Source organism: Lagopus leucura, unplaced genomic scaffold, assembly GCF_019238085.1.
Source record: "Lagopus leucura isolate 7727_CA_CO unplaced genomic scaffold, USGS_WTPT01 Super-Scaffold_702, whole genome shotgun sequence".
NCBI lineage: Eukaryota > Metazoa > Chordata > Aves > Galliformes > Phasianidae > Lagopus > Lagopus leucura.
The window spans coordinates 5,350,015-5,371,095 of NW_024962254.1; the positions used below are offsets into that span (position 1 = coordinate 5,350,015).

The 21,081-nt window shown below is 44.9% G+C and overlaps 1 protein-coding gene and 2 long non-coding RNA genes across 5 annotated transcripts; 1 reads left to right on the forward strand and 2 right to left on the reverse strand.

Moving 5' to 3' along the window:
* Nucleotides 1-468: 468 nt before the first annotated feature.
* On the reverse strand, nucleotides 469-6,058 carry FZD4 (frizzled class receptor 4). The gene is made up of 2 exons (XM_042862593.1): nucleotides 5,810-6,058; nucleotides 469-5,100 (listed from the first exon to the last, which is right to left on the reverse strand). Exons 1-2 carry the CDS (start codon nucleotides 6,056-6,058, stop codon nucleotides 3,772-3,774), a joined length of 1,578 nt encoding a protein of 525 aa, XP_042718527.1. The 3' UTR covers nucleotides 469-3,771.
* A 315-nt stretch (nucleotides 6,059-6,373) lies between these two features.
* Nucleotides 6,374-19,632, forward strand: LOC122175171. Of its 3 annotated transcripts, XR_006177326.1 has the most exons (4): nucleotides 6,374-6,482; nucleotides 7,581-7,652; nucleotides 17,498-17,665; nucleotides 18,253-19,632. It is a non-coding gene; the product is annotated as an uncharacterized LOC122175171 (long non-coding RNA). The 3 variants fall into 3 exon arrangements; XR_006177324.1 differs by having other exon boundaries at nucleotides 17,498-19,632; XR_006177325.1 differs by lacking the exon at nucleotides 6,374-6,482 and adding an exon at nucleotides 6,504-6,832 and having other exon boundaries at nucleotides 17,498-19,632.
* On the reverse strand, nucleotides 16,944-19,995 carry LOC122175172. Its single transcript, XR_006177327.1, has 2 exons — nucleotides 19,470-19,995; nucleotides 16,944-18,999 (listed from the first exon to the last, which is right to left on the reverse strand). It is a non-coding gene; the product is annotated as an uncharacterized LOC122175172 (long non-coding RNA).
* Between the last annotated feature and the right edge of the window lie 1,086 nt (nucleotides 19,996-21,081).

Sequence of the window (21,081 nt, forward strand, 5' to 3'; positions counted from 1 at the left end):
CCCAAATTCTCTGCACATCTCTGGGTGCACACACTCTAACACATGGAGGAAAACACAGCTTTACGCAGAGCCCTGCTTTCACCCAGAGCACTGCTAAAGCAGCAGCTGTGTTTCCATGTTTTCACTCCCATTTGGTGCTGGTGACACACTGGGACAAGCCCAAGCACACAGCACAGCCTCCCCAGGCAGTGCTGGGTTCCGCACACCACCTTGGGAAGGCTTTCTCTTTCCACCCCCTTTGCAAGCACTGAAACATGTACGTACTTTGCTCTTGCCCAATGATGTTTTGTTCCCAGCTACTTCCAGTTGGCAAAGGCACTCTCCCAACCCACGTGAGATGCAAACTGTGCTGCTTTAACCCTTTTGGGCCATGCATTCATTGCAACGTGAACACTTCTTCTGTCAGGAGCAAAGAGTTTGCAACAGTGGTGTAGCAAATTTAGGAAACAAAGTCACTGAGAACACTGGTGATCCACAGAGATTAAAGTTTTATTTTGATATAAAAATTAAATAGCAAAGTTTGTTTTATTTTTTACAGTGATAAATTAGAACTTTACAGTACATACATCAAAGCAGATACATTTTCTGTACACCCAAAATAATCAGTGTCTACTTCCTTAGAAATTCAGGTAAAGGAGCTGACTTGTCTGCTCAACAAAGGAGCTTGTACCTCTCCAATAGATGCTCCTGAGACCCGTGGTAAGTGGAGTGGGGTTGGAGAACACAGCACAGTGCAGGAAGGTAAGGGCCGTAAGGTCTCTGCTTGTATAATTGCAGCAACTGAATGTCTGGGACAGGATTAGTCATACATTTTTTGGCTTTAAATTCTTAACAACGTTGAAATGAGAGAATGTACGAGTTGCAGATGCTTTTGTAACTGCTGGGTTTGGGGTTGTCTGTTGTGACTTCCTACTCAGCATCCCCAGAACAAGGCAAGGTGAATGCACATGGATGCCCAGAAAGGTGGGGGATGCCCCGTCCTTCAAAGAATTCAAGGTCAGGCTGGATGAAGCTCGAAATGATCCAACTGTAGGTGTCCTGTTCATTGCAGGGGAGTTGGGCTTGGTGACCTTTAAGGGTCCCTTCTAACTCAACCAATTCTATGATTCTATGATTTGTGGGATGTAATTTTGTTGGTGCTACAGCTGACGTTGCTTTGGGGTTGCCACAGTGGCCCTGGGAACACTTCCTTCAGGGATAGCAGCTGCTCCCCACCTCCTGCCCATAGCATTTGAGTGCCTCATGCTGTAGTGGTCCCCAGCTCCCTCATGAGGCTATACAGTGCTGTCCTCATTTCACTCATTTCCAATGTCCCCAACCAGTCAGGAGATCAGTCTGGCACAGTCCACAGGGTCACAGGCAGGGATGTGATAACAGGAGTACTACTTAACATCCACTTCTGTGTACATAACACAGTTAAAAATGCTGTTTATTGGATCAGTCAGGTCAAACAGGAGTCATGTCAGCCAGGAAACTATCCAAACCGCTTCAGATTGAAGGACGCTTGAGTGAATGTGACACCTTGGCACAGCCTGACGCTGCAAGACAAGGCTCATACTGTGTCTTCACCCTTTGCAAGTTAAAATACAGCTGCTGATCACACATCCCTTGCTGCGATGGGAGATGGAGCACGTGGTGGAGAGGCTGAGCCATCTGAAGATTTCCGACTTGCAGAACTCCTTGCCCACAGAGGAATAACCAGATCCAAACACAACACTAATGGTGAGAGAATTCAGAGAGAGGATCAAAAGGCCCAGATGGTATGCAGTGCTGGCCGAGACAATAGCTGCACATTGAGCAGAATGTGTCAAGTTGTCACTAGTTCTGCTGGAGAGGGAGCCCAACCACAAAGACTGCAATTAGGGTTGGTTTGTTTTTTCAGTGTCTTTTTTTTTTTTTTTTTTAATATGCTCTAGCACATGTTTCAACATTGCCATTGAAACAATACACGCTGCTGGGACAGAGTAGGAATGAACCATGGTTTGGGAAGCAGCACATGGGCACCTGTAGGAAAAGTGAGGGCAAACGCGTGCTCTCAGCTGCCCTTGAAGATCACAGCAGTCAGGGCATTGGGGGATGCCCAGCAGCTAAGCAGGATCCACACACACAAAGCAAAAATTTGGAGTACTCAGAACTGAAGGTCCTTCAGAGGGACAGAGCACTGAAACAGCATTCTCTTAAATATTTATGGGTTACTGTTTGCATCACCTTCCTTAACAGCCAAACAAGTCCCAGACACAAAGTTCAAGCTCCCTGTGAACTCAAGCCAGTACCTCCTCAATTAAAACTTGGCAGTTGCTGTGAAACAACATTAATTGTAAAGAAGTTGGATCTCTTCTCTTGGATCCATTTCCAAACACTGACAACGTCTCTGTCATTCCTGAGGACTGAATGCCTGCACACATTCTGTACGCATCTATACAAAATAAAATAAAATAAAACCACTCCATAGCTGTCAGTGAGCAACTGGAGCGTCGTTTTGAGGCAATCAGCTGCATTGCGATGTCATGGACTGAGAATGTTCTTTTAATTGTAACTGACACACATAATTATACAACTGATCTGTGTGAACATGAGGTTGCCAAGAAACTCAACGTTTCACTTCCCCCAGACTGGCGTCTGCAGAGATACCATCACGCTGAACGAAATATATTAAGACTTAATTGCTTCATGCAATGGGTCTCCAGAGAGACAGATAAGTTTACTCGGAGAAAAACTGACATTGTTCTGAAGAGACCCTCAACTCGATTTTCTCTTTCCTGTAGGAAGGAGCACGATAACATAAGACTTTATTTAAAGCTATTAAGCTCAGCAAAACGAAGCAGTCAGCTGGAAATAGCAGTAGCACCTGAAGGAATAGGAACAGAGGCAGGCGGACGACGACAGCTGATGTGTAACAGTACGCACAGTTTCCAGATTCCCACAGTTCCTCTACTTCTGACCACGACCTTGAGCAAAGCTTTTTTAAAAATACAAAGCACTGACAGAATCACAGAGTGGTTCAGGTTGGGAGGGACCTCAAGAGGTCCAAATTCCTGCTCAAAGCAGGGTCTCAGCACTCAGATGAGACCAGGTTACAGGCAGTGAAAAGAACAAGCCAAAATTATTACTAGACCATCAGATGACTTAAGAGTCATTCTCACTAATACCTCACCAAATCCTTCTTTTGGGTAATTCCCAGACTTGGGAAGTTCACATGATTCTCTGTTGGAGGACCTGATCCTTGGCTGACTTGTGCAGCCTAAGAGGGCGACGGAATTCCCCAGGGCACAGAGACAGCCCTCAGAGAGCACTTCCTCCACAATGCTCAGAAAGAAGAACACCTATCTGAGGTCCTGGATGCTCCATCTTCTGGTAACTGCACCCTGCCTCAGCCCAGAATTTGGACCTGCACTGCCTTTCCTCCTGCAGCTGCAAGATGATGAAAATAAAACAGTATCCCACAGCTGCGGCCTACTATCCCATTGCTTTTAAAGACTTTGGTATATTGCATCCTGCTTTTAAAACAAAAGGAAGATAACGTGTTCAGATATTTCACAGCTTTTAAAGCCTCCCTGGGCTTTCCTATTTCGGGCAGCACAGTTTATGGCTTTCATATTTCCAGCATTATTTGTTTGTTTGTTTATTCTTTAAGGCATTTTTTTCTCCTTCCCCAAGAGACAAGTTTTGTAACCATCTCCTCACTCAGCTCCCAACACTTACGCTGCAGTTCTTACACACGAACAGTCCTTCAGGTGAGAGCAGTCAGACCATCTGGACGCTGTCCTTTTCTCACACCACAGTCTCGTTCCCTTTCCCAGGTTTCACCCAACCGTCCGCTCTTTTCTCCCGTTTCACTTTCCCTGAGTTCACCAGTCTGTTTGAGCACTTCTGCCACGTGTGCAGAGTTTTGGCTGACCAGATCCACATACCTGAAGTGATGCCCACCAGGAGGGACATGAAGATTTTGAGCATCTCCACTGCCATATTGGAATCGTCAGCTGAATAGCGAAAAACGGCCCAGTTGGAGATTTCGTAGAAATAACATGCAATGACACACGTTGCTGGGACTGTGTACAGCACTGAGAAGACACCAATTTTAACCATCAGCCTCTCCAGTTTGTCAGTTTTAGTCCCGTCTTTCTGAAGATTGGATCTGATTTTAAATAAGGCCACTAATCCCGCTGCAATGAATAAAGTTCCAATAACCAGGTAGGTAAAAAGCGGAGCAACCACGAAGCCCGTCAGCGCATCCAGGTTCTGGTTGCCAACGTAGCACAGGCCAGTGAGCTCATCGGCATCTACCAGTCTCATAATCAAAATGACGATGGTCTTCACTGCAGGGATAGCCCAGGCTGCGATGTGGAAATAAGAGCTGTGCATTTCTATAGCTTCGTGGCCCCACTTAAGTCCTGCAGCCAGAAACCACGTCAGTGTCAGAATAACCCACCAGATGGAGCTAGCCATCCCGAAAAAGTACATCAGCAAGAAAATTATAGCACATCCTGTGTTCTTAAGACCTTCTTGGATAAGAACAGGTTCTGCTGCCTCTTCAAAATCACAGGATATCCTTTCCCGGCCCACAGTTAGCCTCACAATATAAGCAATGCTATAAATATTGTAGCACATGCTCAAAAATATGATTGGGCGCTCTGGGTAGGAAAATCTGGATGAATCAATCAGGAAGGTCAGGACTGTGAACGCAGTTGATATGAAGCACAGACTGGCCCACACTGCCATCCAGATATCTGTGAACTCCTTCGCTGACCTGCTGTAGAGCCCAGCGTCATAGCCGCACTTCAGGACACAGTCCAGGTTTCTCTTGACCCAGATGTACTGATCTGAATTAGATCCCATGCTGTGACACTCCTCTCCAGGCTGCAAGGATGTCTTGCTATGAAGGGGAACCTCTTCATCTCCTGGGCCCTCCATGCACATGTGGTTGTGATCATTCTGGGGAGGGAATTTGCTGCAGTTCAGGCTGTCCGGCCAGGCAAATCCAAACTCTTTTAAAACAGGTTCACATCTTCTTTTGACGGAGAGGCACATGCCACCACAGGGACCTATGGGGATGTTAATCTTCTCCGTGCACATCGGAACATAGACCGAACAAAGGAAGAACTGCAAGAAAGAGAAACAAAAATCATGACCGCGTTAGGAGAGATTCCAGTGGGTCAAAATACAACAAGTTTTTGCCTTTTTAGCAGTAATTTTTGGTCCTTTGCCTTAAACAACAGGAAGCAGCGCAAAACAAACCAAGAACAATAAAAGCAGAGGAAGAAAACTCCTAGAAATGCTGCTTTCTTTCAGTTCAAATGCACTCTGCACGCAGAGCCCACACGTTTTGCTCCCTGGATGAGCTCCACGCAAACTGAGCCCATCAGTTTCAATATAGTGAGCTGGACTCAGCCAGATGTGAACCTCCAGGGTTTGCAATTTAGGAAAGCAAAAATACAAACAACAAAAAACAAACAAACAGACACCCAAAAAACAGACAACCTCCCTCCCCCCCAAAAAAAATCCAGAAAGCAAACCCTAAACAAACTGAAGAGGTTTAAAGCAAATAGATTCGTCGGAGGCACTGCCTGGAGCAAGCAAACAGAAAAAAAGGCATTTAGCGACCGCTTCGATTCGCGGTCCCACGAGCACGGCGTGCTCCTCTCTCACTGTAAGGTCGACTACTTTCTGTTTTTTGCAGCAATAAACATTGCCGCTTTCTCCGCTCTTCCGCGCGTTCGCACGCAGCTCCTCGCCATCCCCGCTCCCCGACCGGTGTCACAGCTGCGCTCAGCTCCCGCTGCCGGACCCCCCCCCCCCGGCCGACGCTCACCTGGAGCTGGCTGGAGCAGCCGTACTGGATGAGCGGGGTGAAAGTGGTGAGCTGCAGCTCGGCGTCCGCCTGCAGCTCGTGGCCCACCAGGTTGGGCATCTTGGTGACATTGTAGCCCAGGTTCTGGCACATGGCGATGCGGATGGCGTCGCAGCGCCTCTCCTCCTCGTCGCCGAAGCCCCGCGCCCCGCCGAGCAGCCCGGCCAGCAGCAAGGCCAGCATTCGGCCCCCGCCGCCGCGCCGCTCCATCGCCACCCCCGGCCCCACCTGCCCCGACCCCGGGCTGCGGGCTGCGGGCTCCGGCCCCGGCCGCGCCGTGCCGCACGGGCCGGCTCCAACGGGGAGGGGCCGAGGGCGGCCCCGCTCTTAAACCGCCGCGCCAAGAAACTGCCCAGGGGAGGGACGTTGCCTCCCCGAGCCGCCGCCACCTCCTCCTCCCAGCGCCGCCGCCCCGAGGACGCGCCCCGCGGTGCCGGGGAAGCGCCCCGCTGTGCCCCGCCGCCGGCAGCGCTCGCTGTCAACGCCAGGCGCTCGTTCGCTGCCTCCCGCGCTCCGGGGCGCAGTGCCTGCTGTCCCCATCGTGCGTCCCCGCCGGGCCGAGGCGTGAGGCCCGCTCCCACTCAGCACTGCCGGCCGAAAGGGCTCCCCGAGGGCATGGCTGCCTAGGGGCAGGGTAAGGCCGAGCCTTCGTCAGGCTGTGGGCAGAGCCGGGGAAGTTTCCGAGGTGCTGCCTATCCTCTTTCATGTGTCCGCTTCATAGAGTCGCAGAGTTGGAAGGGACCTTAAAGCCCATGCAGTTCCAACCCCTAACATGGGCTGGTTACCACTCACCTGCTCAGGCTGCCCAGGGTCCAGTCAGCCTGGCCTTGAGCACCTCTAGAGATGGGGCACCCGCAGCTTGGTCCAGAGCACAAGCCTAATGGACAGTGGCTCAGGAAATTGGGATTGTTTGATCTGGAGAAGGGGAGACGCAGGGGACGCTTTATCACCCTCTAAAACTCCCTGACAGGAGGTTGCAGCAAGGTGGGTGTCAGCCTCTTCTCACAGGTAACGGCAATAGGCTGAGCAGGAATGGCCTCAAGTTGTGCCAGAGGAGGTTCAGGTTGGATATTAGGAAACATTTCTTCTTCTAAAGAGTGGTAATGCATTGGAACAAGCTGCCCAGGGAGGTGGTGGAGTCCACCTGGGTCACGGTGTTCCTTCGTGGGCAGCAAGAAATGAGGAGGGCACTGCTATCAGTAGCTCATGGTATTTGTGTAAATCTCATAAATACGTATGGATGTAGCACTCGTGAATGATGAGAGAAAAGGGCTGTGGGATTGAGCTGTGGAGTGTCAGCGGGAGGATGGATTAAGAGCAGACAAATGAGGCTTCCTTTCCAGATAATTTACACCTGTAATAAAATCTGGTAGAGCTGGTTGTGCCTTTAGCAAAAATATGTCATCTATTAATGACTTGTTTGTAGAGCACTTGGAAAATGTTTGTAGAGCCCTGGTTAAATGACCTCTGGCTGGGTGCATGTCTCTGTGCATGCAGCGTGGGACACGTGTGGGTGCTCTGTGGCAGAACTGTGTGTCCATCTGTGCATGGCCATGATGCTGACTGATCTTCTTCCTCAAGTGCTAGAGATAGTGTTTTAATGGATGTTTCATGAGCGCAGGTGTTTACATAGCCCTCATCACCCTGATGCTTAGCTCCAATAAAGTGACTGCGGACTTATAAAACCCTTGTGAGGCAGACAAGTTATATTATCTTAACTTTTTTAACACAGGGTCAGACGGTGCTGTGGTCCCAAGGTCGTGCAAGGAGCCTGCAGTACAGTCAGCAGCTCAACCCGTATCTGGTGAGGGCTGTATTTACTCATAAGCATTGCCTTCTGTGACTAGCAGTACTCAGCTGCTAATCTGGGTTGGTGATAGTGCTGTGAACTCACACAGTGTACTGCAAATGTCCACTGAGCTGTTCCCAGCCCCACCAAAAGCGTGATCTAAATCAGACAGGGAATGGGCACTGGGCATTCCATACAGGCTAACACACAAAAGCAGAAAGCAAAGCCTCCCATGGGAGTAGTTGTGGTCTAAATTCTGTAGGTAAGGAGGTTGGAGGGAGGAGGATCACGGTGACCCTAAAAGCTATGAATCTTTTTCTTAGATAAAATCATTTGATCTGGAAGGGGCCCTCAAAGGTCATCTAGTCCAACTCCCCTGCAATGAACAGGGACCCACAGCTAGCTCAGGTTGTTCAGAGCCCTGTCCAACCTGTAGTGGGGTAGACCAGAGCAGAGCTTTGCCTAATTCCCAGGAAACAATTTGTGTGCTGCACATTCAGCAAAACCCTCTGCCAGTGGACCCAGTCCTTTGACTCAGTGGAAGGGACAGGAGGACATGTTAGAGCTGCAGTGAGATATGAGTGTCTCTTAGAAAAAAAACACCACCCCCCCCAAAAAAATAATTGCCACTATTGCTTTTTCTTTGAGAACACAAAAATAAATATTAGGAAGTGCTACACTGCCATGTTTGCTTTGGAGAGTCTTTTAGATAATGGGAATTAGTTTTCAAAACAAGAACACTGGCAAATCATAGCAGAGGTCTGAGTTGGAAAAAATGGTAATTACACTGCTTTGAACCTTGTGCATATATTAACAGTGATTAAATGTCACCATGATAAGCATGTGCATAATAGCTTCTTGAAACAGATCAAAGTAAGAAACCTCTGGGATAGTTGGTGTAGAGATTCTTAGATTACTGGGCAGCTGTGAGATTCTGGCCTGAGTCCTGCACAGCCCAAGCTGTGTTATTTCCTTGTTTGTTATTTGAATCGCAGTGTATCTTTTTTTATTTTTATTTTAAGAAATATGATTTTGAGGTTGCCTTCATTAAAGAATCAGCTGCTAAGAAGCTCCCTATTTATTGTGGCTGCCAATAATTATATCTGGTTTCTAGTTTGAGTTATCTCCTGCTTCCAGCCTCTGACTTCTGTTGGATCTTTAGTGGCCAGAGTGAGAAGCCATCCCCAAGATCATCCCTGTGAGTAATGTCAGACCAAATAAGTCACCCTTTGGCCTTTTTGCAGTAAGCAAAATAGATTGAACTTCCCGAGTTTCTTACTGCAAGGTGTCTTTTGCAAAGCTTTAACCATGCTTTTGATTTTAAAGGAGTGAGATTTGAGCCTGACTTTTTGTCCCTTTAGAGTCAGCTAAGACAAGCAAACAACTGCAGGGGGCAACTCACATTATAGGAATTACATGAATATAAAATATTACTTATAGTCTGTTATTGTATTTCTGTTGTTATAATTTTCCTCTGAAGTTTTTATGGTTTTTTTTTTGCATATTTACTTAAGCTGCAAGTGTATTTCTTTGTCATAGAATGTCTCCAGTATCTCTCAGATTCTTGCAGCAGGAGATCTGGGAAAATTCAAAACTGAATATTTTCAAGGCATCAGTGTTTTCCTGAACGCTGGTGTTAGAATGTGATTTGGCTCTCCAGTAGAAACAAGACTCATGTCAGACGTGCAGGTCTTCATTCCTACACGAGATCAGCCTGCTTGTACATCCAAGGATGCTATCTGCCCTTCAGACCACAGCCTCACACCGAAAGCCACTACTGCTTGTGGGTAGACCTGAGGAAACTCAGGCACCCTCTCCATTTCTTTTTAAGCGTGGATACCACACTGGAATTTGATTTCCTTAATCAAATTTAGATGTCTACTTATGGTCAGGTGAATTTCATTTTAAAAACTAGCCCAGAAGTGCAGGGTCACTTGGAGATGTCTAATGGTGGCTGGATAATGGCCACTTCTGGGACACAGAGGGAATAGACGTTGCCATCCCACAGATTTCTGACAAAGTTCTTGGATACAAGTGAGCAAAACAGGCAGGTTTTTAAACATGTGCAAATCCTAGAGCTGTTCTGGGACATCTCCTTATAGTACCACTGAAACCATAAGATTGCATTTTCACCGTTAGTCAGTTTTCTGTAACTTTTCTCATCTGTGTTTTCCAAAACTCAGCCAAATATCTGTTGGACATTTGTCACTTGCATTGTTTATTGACAGTTCCACAACTTCCATCTTGTAACATAGCAGTACCATTTGTGGCTCTGTCTTGGTTTACATAAGACTCCATCGTCTTTGACCACCTGTCCATTAATTTTCTCTTTTTGCTTATTTTATAACATTCTTTTAATTCCTTTTGTGTTTGTTTTCATTCAACTCAATGTCTTCTTTCTCCTGTTTATCGCTGATGTATTTTCTTAACTTTATAGTGTTAACGATGTTATTAAAGGTGTTTTCTTTAATTTTCCACCTATACATTTAGCTAAATTTTTTTAAATCAAGGCAGATTGCTTTCATAATGGCTTTTCTGGAATCTAGTAAAATCTTTACAGTTGATTCCTATTACTATGCTTGTTATTCTGTACTTTGAGAGGCTGACCTTTTTAAAGCAGGAAGCATGTCTCTGTTTCGACATGGCTGTAGCCTCCTTTAAGGTACTGCTGTGCAGCTGAGCTGTGACACATCCATACAATATCTGAATTCACATGTGTAATTCCTTGCATGCCAGCATGGGTCAATAATTGCTCCATGACCCCTGAAAGTCAATAATGTTAACTCAGTCTGCACAGAGACCTCAGACTTTGTTTTCACAGCACTGTAAACAGGAAATTTCAGCGCTGTTTAATATGCACCATTTCAAGAAACCATTTGCATTTAGCTGTCATCAAAATGGGTGCCAACGCTCGAGAATTTATCAGGCTGTTTGGGTGGGAATCTAGAAGGCACAGGTGTATCACACACACCATATAATGGGGCACCAAGAGCAAAGCTGGCCATAACTTTCTTAAGATGACAGATGTTCATATACACGTCACTTCATCTGTGTCCTAGTATTTGACATGCAAGTATTTCTCTTTCTTGGCTTAAAAATATGTACGATATTTTATTTTTGACAGTTTTCCCACAGCCCTTTCGTCTGATAATGAAGGATTCATGTATAGAATCATCAAAATCACAGAATGGGTTGGAAGGGACCTCAAGGATCATGAGGCTCCAACCCTCCCACCACAGGCAGGGCCGCCAACCTTCCCATTTAATATGAGACCAGCTGCCCAGGGCCCCATCCAACCTGGCCTCCAGGGATGGACGAGGCATCCACAGCCTCCCTGGGCAGCTGTTCCAGCACCTCACCACACTCTCTGTAAAGAACTTCCCCTTAACATCCAACCTAAATCTTCCCTTCTTCAACTTCAAACCATTTCCCCTTGTCCTGCAGTTATCAACCCTTTCAAAGAGTTGATTCCCCTCCTATTTGTAGGCTCCCTTTAGGTACTGAAAGGCTGCAATGAGGTCACCCCGCAGCCTTCTTTTCTCCAGGCTGAACAAGCCCAGCTCCCTCAGCCTGTCTTCATAGTAGAGCTGCTTCAGTCCTCTGATCATCTTTGTGGCCCTCCTCTGGATCCACTCCAACAGCTCTCTGCCTTTCCTGTACTGGGACCCCCAGACCTGCATGCAGTACTTGAGATAGGGCCTCATGAGAGCAGAGTAGAGAGGGACAATCACCTCCCTGTCCCTGCTGGCCATCCCTTTTGTGATGGAGCCAGTATGTCCTCTGCCAGATTAACAGACCAAACCGGCATTTATTTGGCATCAGGATCTGGTATTACAGAAACATTTTGGCAATTTTTTTTTAATTTTTTTTTTTTTCCCCACATTTTCACTATGCTGAAATACAAAACCATCCAACACGAGCAGCCTCAGGCCAGGCTGGATGTAGCTCTGGGCAGCCTAGTCTGGTGGTTGGCGACCCTGCACATAGCAGGGGGGTTGAAACTAGATGATCGTTGTGGTCCTTTTCAACCCAGGCCATTCTCTGATTCTCTGATTTGACCAAAGTGCCCAGGAAAGCTGTGTTGCAGAGATACAATATGTCTAATTTCAACAAAATCTGTTCCTTTTGGGAAAATCCACTGACTGTGTCTTGACCCATGGGGGAAGCAGAATTCAGCCTGAACTTTGGAATCCATGCTGTTGTGTCCCAAACAGGCTTCCAGTTTGAACTGCTCCTCATGTTTGTGTCTGCAATGCTCAGGGATTTGCATTTTGGCCTGAAATTTCCCACACTTGATCTTGGCCCAAGAGATTTTTATTTTATTTTATTTTATTTTATTTTATTTTATGGAAAATGATAAATAGTTTTCTTCTCAGAAAATGGCTCAGAGGCCTTTTTCATGCTCAGATAACTCCAACACAGCTTGGTTTTATAACTTCAGATTTGGCAAGTGCAGAGTGCAGTCCGGAATGAGGAATGCACTTTTTTGCCTTGTTTGAAGACATTTCATTTCGCAATAGCAAATTAGTCCGAATCTTTGGAAATAATAGACTGATCGTTCGCAAGGCGTTATTTCACCATGGTGGAGAACGACAGACCAAGCTCTATTTCTCTGGGAGGTCACGAGTCTTGCTTTATAAATATGGCTTAGCTTCCTTTTTGCAGCGTCATCTTTCCTACTAAATCTCTCTGCGTCCCCTTTTGCTTTAACTCTAGCTGCAGCAGAGGTCATTTCTGCTATATTTGCTCTCCATAAGCTAGGTTGGTTGTACGTCCTTCTCCTATGTAAGTAGACTTCAGAAATTAAGTTATGCTGAGATACACAGCCCTCAGAAGAGGAGCTCAGGAGGCAGATCTGCTGATACGCTTCAGCTGTTCTGCGCTGCCCCGGCGGTACAGCAACAAGCTGCTGTAATGAATCGGTTACTGCAGGCATAAGGTTGTTCTGTGTCACTGGAGCAGCACAGAGCTGTGAAGCATGCTGATGAATCTAGCCACAAATCTTGAAATGTCTTCTTTTTTTTCCCGTTAAAAAGCCTGTGTGAGCCGATACGCTGTGTTTAATTACATAACAGCAAGTATTGACTTGCAAGGCATGGCTGGAAAAAACCCGTCTTTGTGTTATGTTAGGCAGGCAGTGGGGTCATCCTCCTGGGAAAGAAATTTGACATCTGCCAGGAGTTGAAGTTAGTGAGATTTGTGCTGCTTTTGTAGAGTTTTGTGAATACACAAAGGGTGGATGGATGCAACGCTGCAGGCTGTCTGATAGTGCCTGCTGTCTGGACGCTCACGAAGAGCAGCTCACACGCCAGCTAAGGGGTACCACGTTACACACATGGCTGCATTCAGGTCCTGCTAAAATGGCAGAAGGGTTTCACCAGGCAGCAATACGTGGCTCTTCCAGCTCTGGCAGGACAGCCTGGTTTACAGTGGCACTGTTCTTCACTTTGTGGGCCATCTAAAATATAGGTCTGAGTGCTAATTAATTCCAAACCCCAGTCTCCCCTGTAATTCTTCTAATTTTTGGCTGTTTTCTTTTCAAATGGTCACAGTATACTCCCAGTTTGGGAGTCGGTATAGTTATTTCATTCAAGCATGTTATTTTTTTGCTGATATGTTTATACAGATAGTCTTTAGCATGGATGTTGTGGCAGGAGGCATTTGCTTTATTCTGTTCCCTCTTCCAGTACAGTTTATCCCTCTTCACACAAACAGAGCTTCTCTTCTGTAAACCATTTCTATATGACATTCACATCTTTCTCTACCTATTCCTATATGAGTAAAGACAAACACAAACTTCATTCCAGGCTGTGAGAAGGACTGGTTTGGCAAGTCTTCGTCAAACAGATTTCCTAATTTCTACCCAAGTTGGAAAATTAATCGTATGGATTGCTGTTATACACACTCAAGAAGTTACAAAATGAGCACAAATAATGGCATTCATTCTTGTCCGGAAGGCTTTGCTGCCATTTTATATTTACCTTGTATTCCTTGCCTGTGTAGGTGCAAAGCAATTGAGACCTACAAATCACATCTGTCTCCACAAGCAGTTCTTTGTCCAAAGCACCATTTCCATGACCATTTTCTGACCTGAAATATCATTCCTCCTGACCCACCCCATCCCACGTGCATTTCTGCTGTTCCTCTGCCTCCTTGGCAGTGTAGGTGCGGGTTTAATTGTCAAAAAACGAACAGAACAGATTGAAATGAATGTGATGACGAGGACGGGTGGTGTGACCACAAAAGAAAACAGAATAGCTTAGATTGGCTTTGACTGTCAAGGAGCCGCACCCTTAACCTTTTCTACAGTGCTGATCACTCTGGTGTTCTCGCACTGCACAGAGGTTTTGTTATCAATGGAACAAACACAGAATTTTATTTTTGTTATTACTGGATGAAGCATTTGAGGATATAGTGATCTTTCGTTCCTGGGCAGTGTTATTTATATTTGGAGGCTGACAATCCATCTAATTCCCCGTAGACATATAGATGAAGTTAGAAAATAATGGTAGTTTATGTGAATTCTGTTTTTCTCAGGCATTTTTATTCCTCAGAGAGACTTCCATGGGGCCAGATTACCATGAAAACTGGAATACCATGATATTTCAGTTCCATATGGTAAAAGTTCATGTCATTCATTATTGTTGACACTGTACATATATCCTTGGGGAACTATGAAAAATATAAAAATAAAACTCCTATAAAATGTGCATTTAAAAAAAAAAAAATCTATAAAAACTGCTCTTCAACTCAAATGTTCCCCAAGAAAATCTAAAGCCAATTATTCCCCAAATATGGAAATTTCAGGCCACAGCTGAAACATCCAGGAGAGTTTCTGGAGGATGTACATTGCAACAACACCAAGGCCATCATGGTAGAGGACAGCCACTGAAAAGACCAGTGATGCTCTCTGTGCTGCCCCACACCTTGCCTCTTCCTTCTGATTCAGTTGCACCTGATAGATGTGCAACTAAGGGTGAGTTTAATCTGTGGGTTTTTTTTGGAAGGTTAGTTTGCCGTTGAATCCTGTGTAGTCAAGAGAGAAAGAGAAGGTGCTTGAGAGTCCAGTTCAGAGCTATCGAGGCCGCTCTGCCTTGACTATCAGAAGTGCTTAGGATCATAGAATCATAGAACGGCCTGGGTTGAAAAGGACCACAATGCTCATCCAGTTCCAACCCCCTGCTATGTGCAAGGTCTCCAACCACCAGACCAGGCTGCCCAGAGCCACATCCAGCCTGGCCTTGAATGCCTTCAGGGATGGGGCATCCACAGCCTCCTTGGGCAGCCTGTTCCAGTGTGTCAGCACCCTCTGTGTGAGGATGTCATCTCACTGGATGTCTGACTCATTCCTTAGCTGCTCAGGTAGCTGGGTAAAGCAAAGAGAATTAACACAGGCTTAACTGTAATAAGAAAGTATAGACTAAGGGATTATTAATGGAAGATCACTTGGGGGTACAGTGCATCAATGCAGGATTAAGAAATGTCTTAATTTCAGGCTAACTAGAGAGTCATTGTAATGCCCTTAAGGCTTGCTATGGGACTTGCACATAAAGGGTAATGCCATGCCAATCCAGCCTCAGAATTATGAAAGGATGAACTGGGTCACAAGTCCACGATTTCAGAGAGCAAACAGACAGCACTTCAAGAAATTGTTTTTGAAACAGGCACATAGGAAAAGGGAACTTTCAAAAGTCCTCCTGAAAAGTGGTACTGTAAGAGGTGGGCCTGGGGGAGATCTTATTTTCCTTCTGCTAGAACAAAATGACGCAGGGCATAAAAGGAAATTTATGTTGAGACTTTCAGCTTTTGGTGAGCTGTGCTATAAACCTGTATGTCTATTTTTTTGACCATTAACAATTAGAGCTCCTTCACGCAATAGTGAAAACTGTATTTCAAAATGAGCTATTTTATTTACTTAAAATGTTCCCCCATCATCCCTCACTGTCTGTTACTGTGTACAGTTGTTCTTTCAGAACAGTGATGAATGCAGTTTGGTGGGGGTGGGAATGCTGGGAGGAGGTATAACTTCTTGAATAATTATCACTATCTTTGTAAAGTTTGCTGAAGTTCTGGTATGAGGGAACTTCTATAAATCATTTGAGTTAATGCTCCTTTGTGGTACTGAGACTTCACCCATGGACTGTCCTTAGTGGTGTGTTATTAGAGGCAGTGCATTATTCTATCCAAAGCTATATTGACTTCCCCCATCCGGCTTTTTGACAAAGTGAGATCTGTATAAAATCACATTTCTTCTTCTCAAAACATAAGGAACAAATATTTTATATTCAGTAAAGAGAATGTAAAAGGAAGGTGCCTTGTTGGTGTGGGAGAGGGACGTAAAATGATATCACATTTGGCCACTTACCTCATCTCCATGCACATGCATATGCACATGTATGCAGAAATCTGGCAGTAAGTTTACTTCTCCCTGTCTTCAGTGTCTTCCAATGCTACAAAACACTATAAAACTGTCAAGAGAAGCCTTCTGACAGTAACATACATCAGGCCATGAAAGGAACTCTCCCAGCGAGTGGTGAAAGCCCTATGAACAACAGTGATTCTCAACATGATGTGCACAAATTTGACATAATGTGATCTACAAAACATGACTTCCAGACATTACTGCTACACAGAGGCATGGGTCGGTTTCGGGGCTTAGCTAACCTCAAAAAGCAGAACCATTCCTAAGAAAGAATTTATACTCAAGTTCATGTCTTCTGGCTGGAAACTCAGATACCAAGGTGACACCACAGCCTTTATTTACAACTACGCAAAATGCTGAAAACTCTCTGGAAGACAGTATTGGAACAGCCTGAAAAAAAGCCTGTTACTTTAGGAGAGGAATTTATTAAGAGGTACCAAGTTAGGTGTCCAGCCCGTACTGAACTGGGTTGCGATCTGAGCAGCTCTCAAGGGTTCTTTGAAAATCCTAACCTGAAATTCATAGAATCTCTGAATCATAGGACGGCTTGGGTTGGAAGGGACCCTAAGGATCATCAAGTTCCAATTCCCTGCTAGATTTCTGTCTATCCTAGAGTTAGTATAGGAGAAGTCTCTGTGGGAGACCTCTGCAAATGAGATCAGAACTGAACCATGAAATGCTGACAAAGTCATCTGGAGCACATGGAGCTGTGCTCAGTGATGAGCCTACCATTTCATTATTTTTGTGTTTATTACATCTTTTTTATTGAATGTGCTGTTTTTCTTTTATCTGCAGCTTTTATTTTGATTTGTATTTCATTATGATTTAGTTTCATTTGATAGTTCTCAGTCTATTTACAGAGAACAAAAGAATGCACAATGTAGAACAGTAGAATAATAGTGTTTATTTTCACAAGTTTGGAACGATCAAATAACTCACAAGTCACAAAGTGGAACCATGCCTGAGGTAGGTTAGGTCATCTCAAGTGTGTGGAAACAAACAGAAATATCCCATTCTTCACTATTGTTTATTATATTTATGCCACTTGGGAGTTTTAACAATACCACATATATAAAACATTTGTTCTTGCTTTCTGCGCTATTCAGGGTTTTCTCAAGGATCTTTGGTGCCTTTTTTCATAGGAACACTGTGATGCTGCTATGCTTTGGTGACTTTCTCAACTGATTTAGCAGAACTGTAAGAAATGGCCCCCATGAATGAGCCAGAAGTGCTGAAAAGGAGGTTTTGTTCTCTGAATGCTTCTGTGTTTAAAAATGGTTCTTTTGAGAGTTGTAACTGGCTTATTTCAACTTCTCAATTCTTTTTAATGTACATTTAAAGCTCAGACCAACAGAGAGAAACTAAAAGTGTGCTGGTGACGATCAGGTGCTGTGCAGTCCCATCAGATTGATTTTTATAACACTTTTGTCTTTGACAGGAGGTCCAAACGTGGATGTCTAAAGCCACATCTACCTGCTTAATCCTGCGATTTAAAGAGCTAAAAGTCATCATGGGAGCACAGCTTCTTTCATTTGCAACTGCTCACAGTACTGGACATCCAGAGTCCTGCTAAGGACGATGCAGTTTATCAAACCAGCTTTGCACGGTAACCTAAAATTGTGGCCATTTTGCTGGGAAACACAGACCTGTAAAATGCAGTGATTCAGCATCTGCATCTTAAGCTGCTGAATTTCACTCCTGGATGTCTAAGAGCTGGCAGCAGGAGTGATCAGACGCCTAAGGCTATTTCAACATGGGCATTTGAAAATTAAGTCAGTGAAATTTACTGTTCATTATTCCTCTGGAAAATTCAGGCTTAAATTGAAAGCCTTTTCAATAGTGCTGAGTTCCTCGAAACTATCATTGCTTTTCAAAGGAGCTCAATTGCTTTAGAATAACTACATTTTATCTATGGTCTTAGCAGCCCAACTTTATGGACTGACAGTTTTATTGCAGAAACTTAAAGTGTGTTAGGACTTCAAACAGGGAAAAAATGGCTTCTTCTGAGTCTTTTCTTAGTTTTACAAAGCTATTCATGACTATGAAAAAATTCCTGTGATTGGAGCATAAATAATGTTGCAGTAATAACCTCATATAAGATGGGAATGGCTGAGGGGACAGAGAAACAACATTTTTTTACTAAAGGATTTCATCATTCATTCCTCTCTGTTTTTCTGTCCTGCTTTGGGAAAGATGTAACATCTGCAGAGCTGAAGAGCACAGCCAACAACCAGTTGCTTCTTCCAGCTTGCACCTGCCCTGCCCTTGAGGTCAGACTTCTCTATAAGAGATTTATCTCAGAACTCATTCAAGAGGCCCAGAACTCTACTTCTCTCCTTCCCATTCATATCCATAGGAAGGTGAGCACCATCTGCTTGTTTGAAGGCTGCTGCCCCCACCTGGCACGAAGAGGTGAAGGATGTGGTACCTGCACAGGACAGGTCTTTCCTGACTGCTGAATGTGAGAAACATCACAGAGGGAGGAAGGGGATGTGAGTTCCAGAGACAGCACTGTGATTGCAGGGAGCATGGGCAGATATACGTTTTGGTAGCATGCAATTTTTCCACCCTAAAAGATTTTATTTCCATTTGGATGGAGTAGTGACATAGGCTGGCAGTAGAAGTAGGTTGTTGCAGAGGTTTAGGAATGTTGGTTGAATGAAGGCAGAAAAACAGCCTTTATTACCCAGCTGGAGGGATTTCAAGCAGGTTGAGGTACATGGAGTACGCAAGATGTTATTCTGCATTCTTTTCAAACTACTGAGAGCATTTTCTCGAAAAGCAGGAAATGAGCAGAGAAGTAGCTGCTCCTTTGGGTCCCAGTTCCCATTCTGGGCTGCTGCTGGAGTGGTGTCCATGTGCACTGCCTCTGGTTCCTCCTATAGTGATCCCAGTGGCTCAGTTTAGCCCTTCATGGCTCACTTCAGCCAATTCTGTCACCTGATACAGAAAGAATAAATCAGCACTTCCAGGAACAGCAGCACCATAGACAAAACACAACGGAAATACAATTCTTCTGGAGTGAGAAGCATGAACATAGCTCAGTATGTCATCTCTTGGTTTAGCCTACAGAATCAGTGTGGTGAACACTACGGTTCTGATTTCTTGATGTAATCTTTGCTAAGTGGCTCTGAACAGCCTGGTCTGGTGGTTGGCCACTCTGCACATAGCAGGGAGGTTGAAACTGGATGATCATTGTGGTCTTTTTCAGCCCAGGTCATTCTATGATTCTTTGATTCTATGAAAGATTTCAACGTTTATGTCTGGAAAAAATCCAGATCTGTATAAACTGGAGGACATTATTGTGTGTATTAAAATGTTCACATGGTATTATCCCACAACCCTTCCCATATTTATTTTGGAAATCATTACATCTGGAAAATGGGAAAACTTCCAGTTAATTCTTTTACCTTGAAATATCAGCAAACACAAGGGGATGTTGAGATTATTCCCTGCTAAAAAAGAAAAAAAGAACAAGTAGGACTCAGGACTATAAGCCAAAAGAGAATCCTTCTTCAAATAATGCATCACGGCTTAAGCTTACCATTGGGAAAACAAGGGTGAAAAGTGATTCTTAAAGGGCTTCTGTACTCAGCTCTGGGGAGGTTGTACCTTGAGTACAGTGTTTGTTTTGGGCCCCTCAAAAAGACACTGAGGCCCTGGAGCATGTCCAGAAAAGGGCAGCTGAGATGTGAGTGGTCCGGAGCATGAATCTTATGGGGATGGGCTGAGGGAACTGGGGTTGTTCAGCCTGGAGAAGAGGAGGTGCAGGAGACCTTATTGCTCTCCACAGCTCCCTGAAAGGAGGTTGTGGTGAGGTGGGGGTCGGCCTCTTCTCCCATGTAACAGTGATAAAAGGTAATGGGTTCAAGTTGCACCAGGGGCTGTTCAGGTTAGATATTAGGAAAAATTTCTTCTCCAAAAGAGTGGTGAGGCACTGGCACAGGCTGCCAGGGAGACAGTGCAGTCACTGTCCCTGAAAGCATCCAAGAGCATGGAGATGTGGCACTGAGGGATGTGGTCAGTGGGCATGGTGGGGATGGGTTCATTGTTGGACTAGCTGATCTTAGAGGTCTTTTCCAACTTTAATGATTCTGTGATTCTAATGCCAGCTCAATGAATGGCCACTCACTGCCATTCTAGACAAGCATGACAAGCTTTAGGGAGCTTATGGTTTACACCTACAAAGCAAATTATAGCCTGCACTTACACTTGGGCCAGATCTTGAGAAGAAATGGAGATTGGTGAAGCTCTCTCCAGATACCACTGATGGCGTGATGCTCCAGACCCTTCTCAAAGGCTTTCAGTTCTCTCCTGAAATTCACTTTTTACAAATTTCCTGGCAATATTCTGACAGTGCCCTAAGAGAGCACACAGCACAGCCACATTTCTGAGATCCTCTGCAGTTTACCGAGGGAAGCAGGTGTCTGTCAGTGTGCATACTGTGTTCACCTGCACTGACCCGAGCTGAAAGATGCATTTGTTCCCCAACCTTCATAGCAGCACAGTAATTTTTAATGAGGATTTAATAGAACTTTATAATGGAAGCATGAGACAGTAACAAGAATAGCAAGAGAACAAGCAGAAGGACAAAATAAGAGTAGAAGCATGAGAAAAGTGGTTGCAAACCCTACTCTCCTAGAGAGGGCAGTTCCTGGTGGACAAGAGGAGCTGCTTACAGAAGCACAGCTCAGGAAGGCACTGAGAACTGCACAAGCATCAGGGAAAAGCTGGATCACCTGTCCCAAGGGAGCAAACAAATACATGGCAAAAAAAGCAACAAGTTGGAAAGCACTATGAGAGAGGAGAGAGGGCAACACTCTGCACTGCTTCCAAATCAAAATGGTTCCAGATTGTTGTGATGCATAAAAACGTTTAGAAGGAAGATTTCCCAGATTCTTCTGCACTTGGAATGTGATGCCTCCTGTGATGGGAAGTTCCCTGTTTGGCTTATTTCTTTGGTTCCTTTTTTTTTTTTTTTTTTTTTTTTTTGGCTGATTACCTATCTGTAATAAGTTCTGA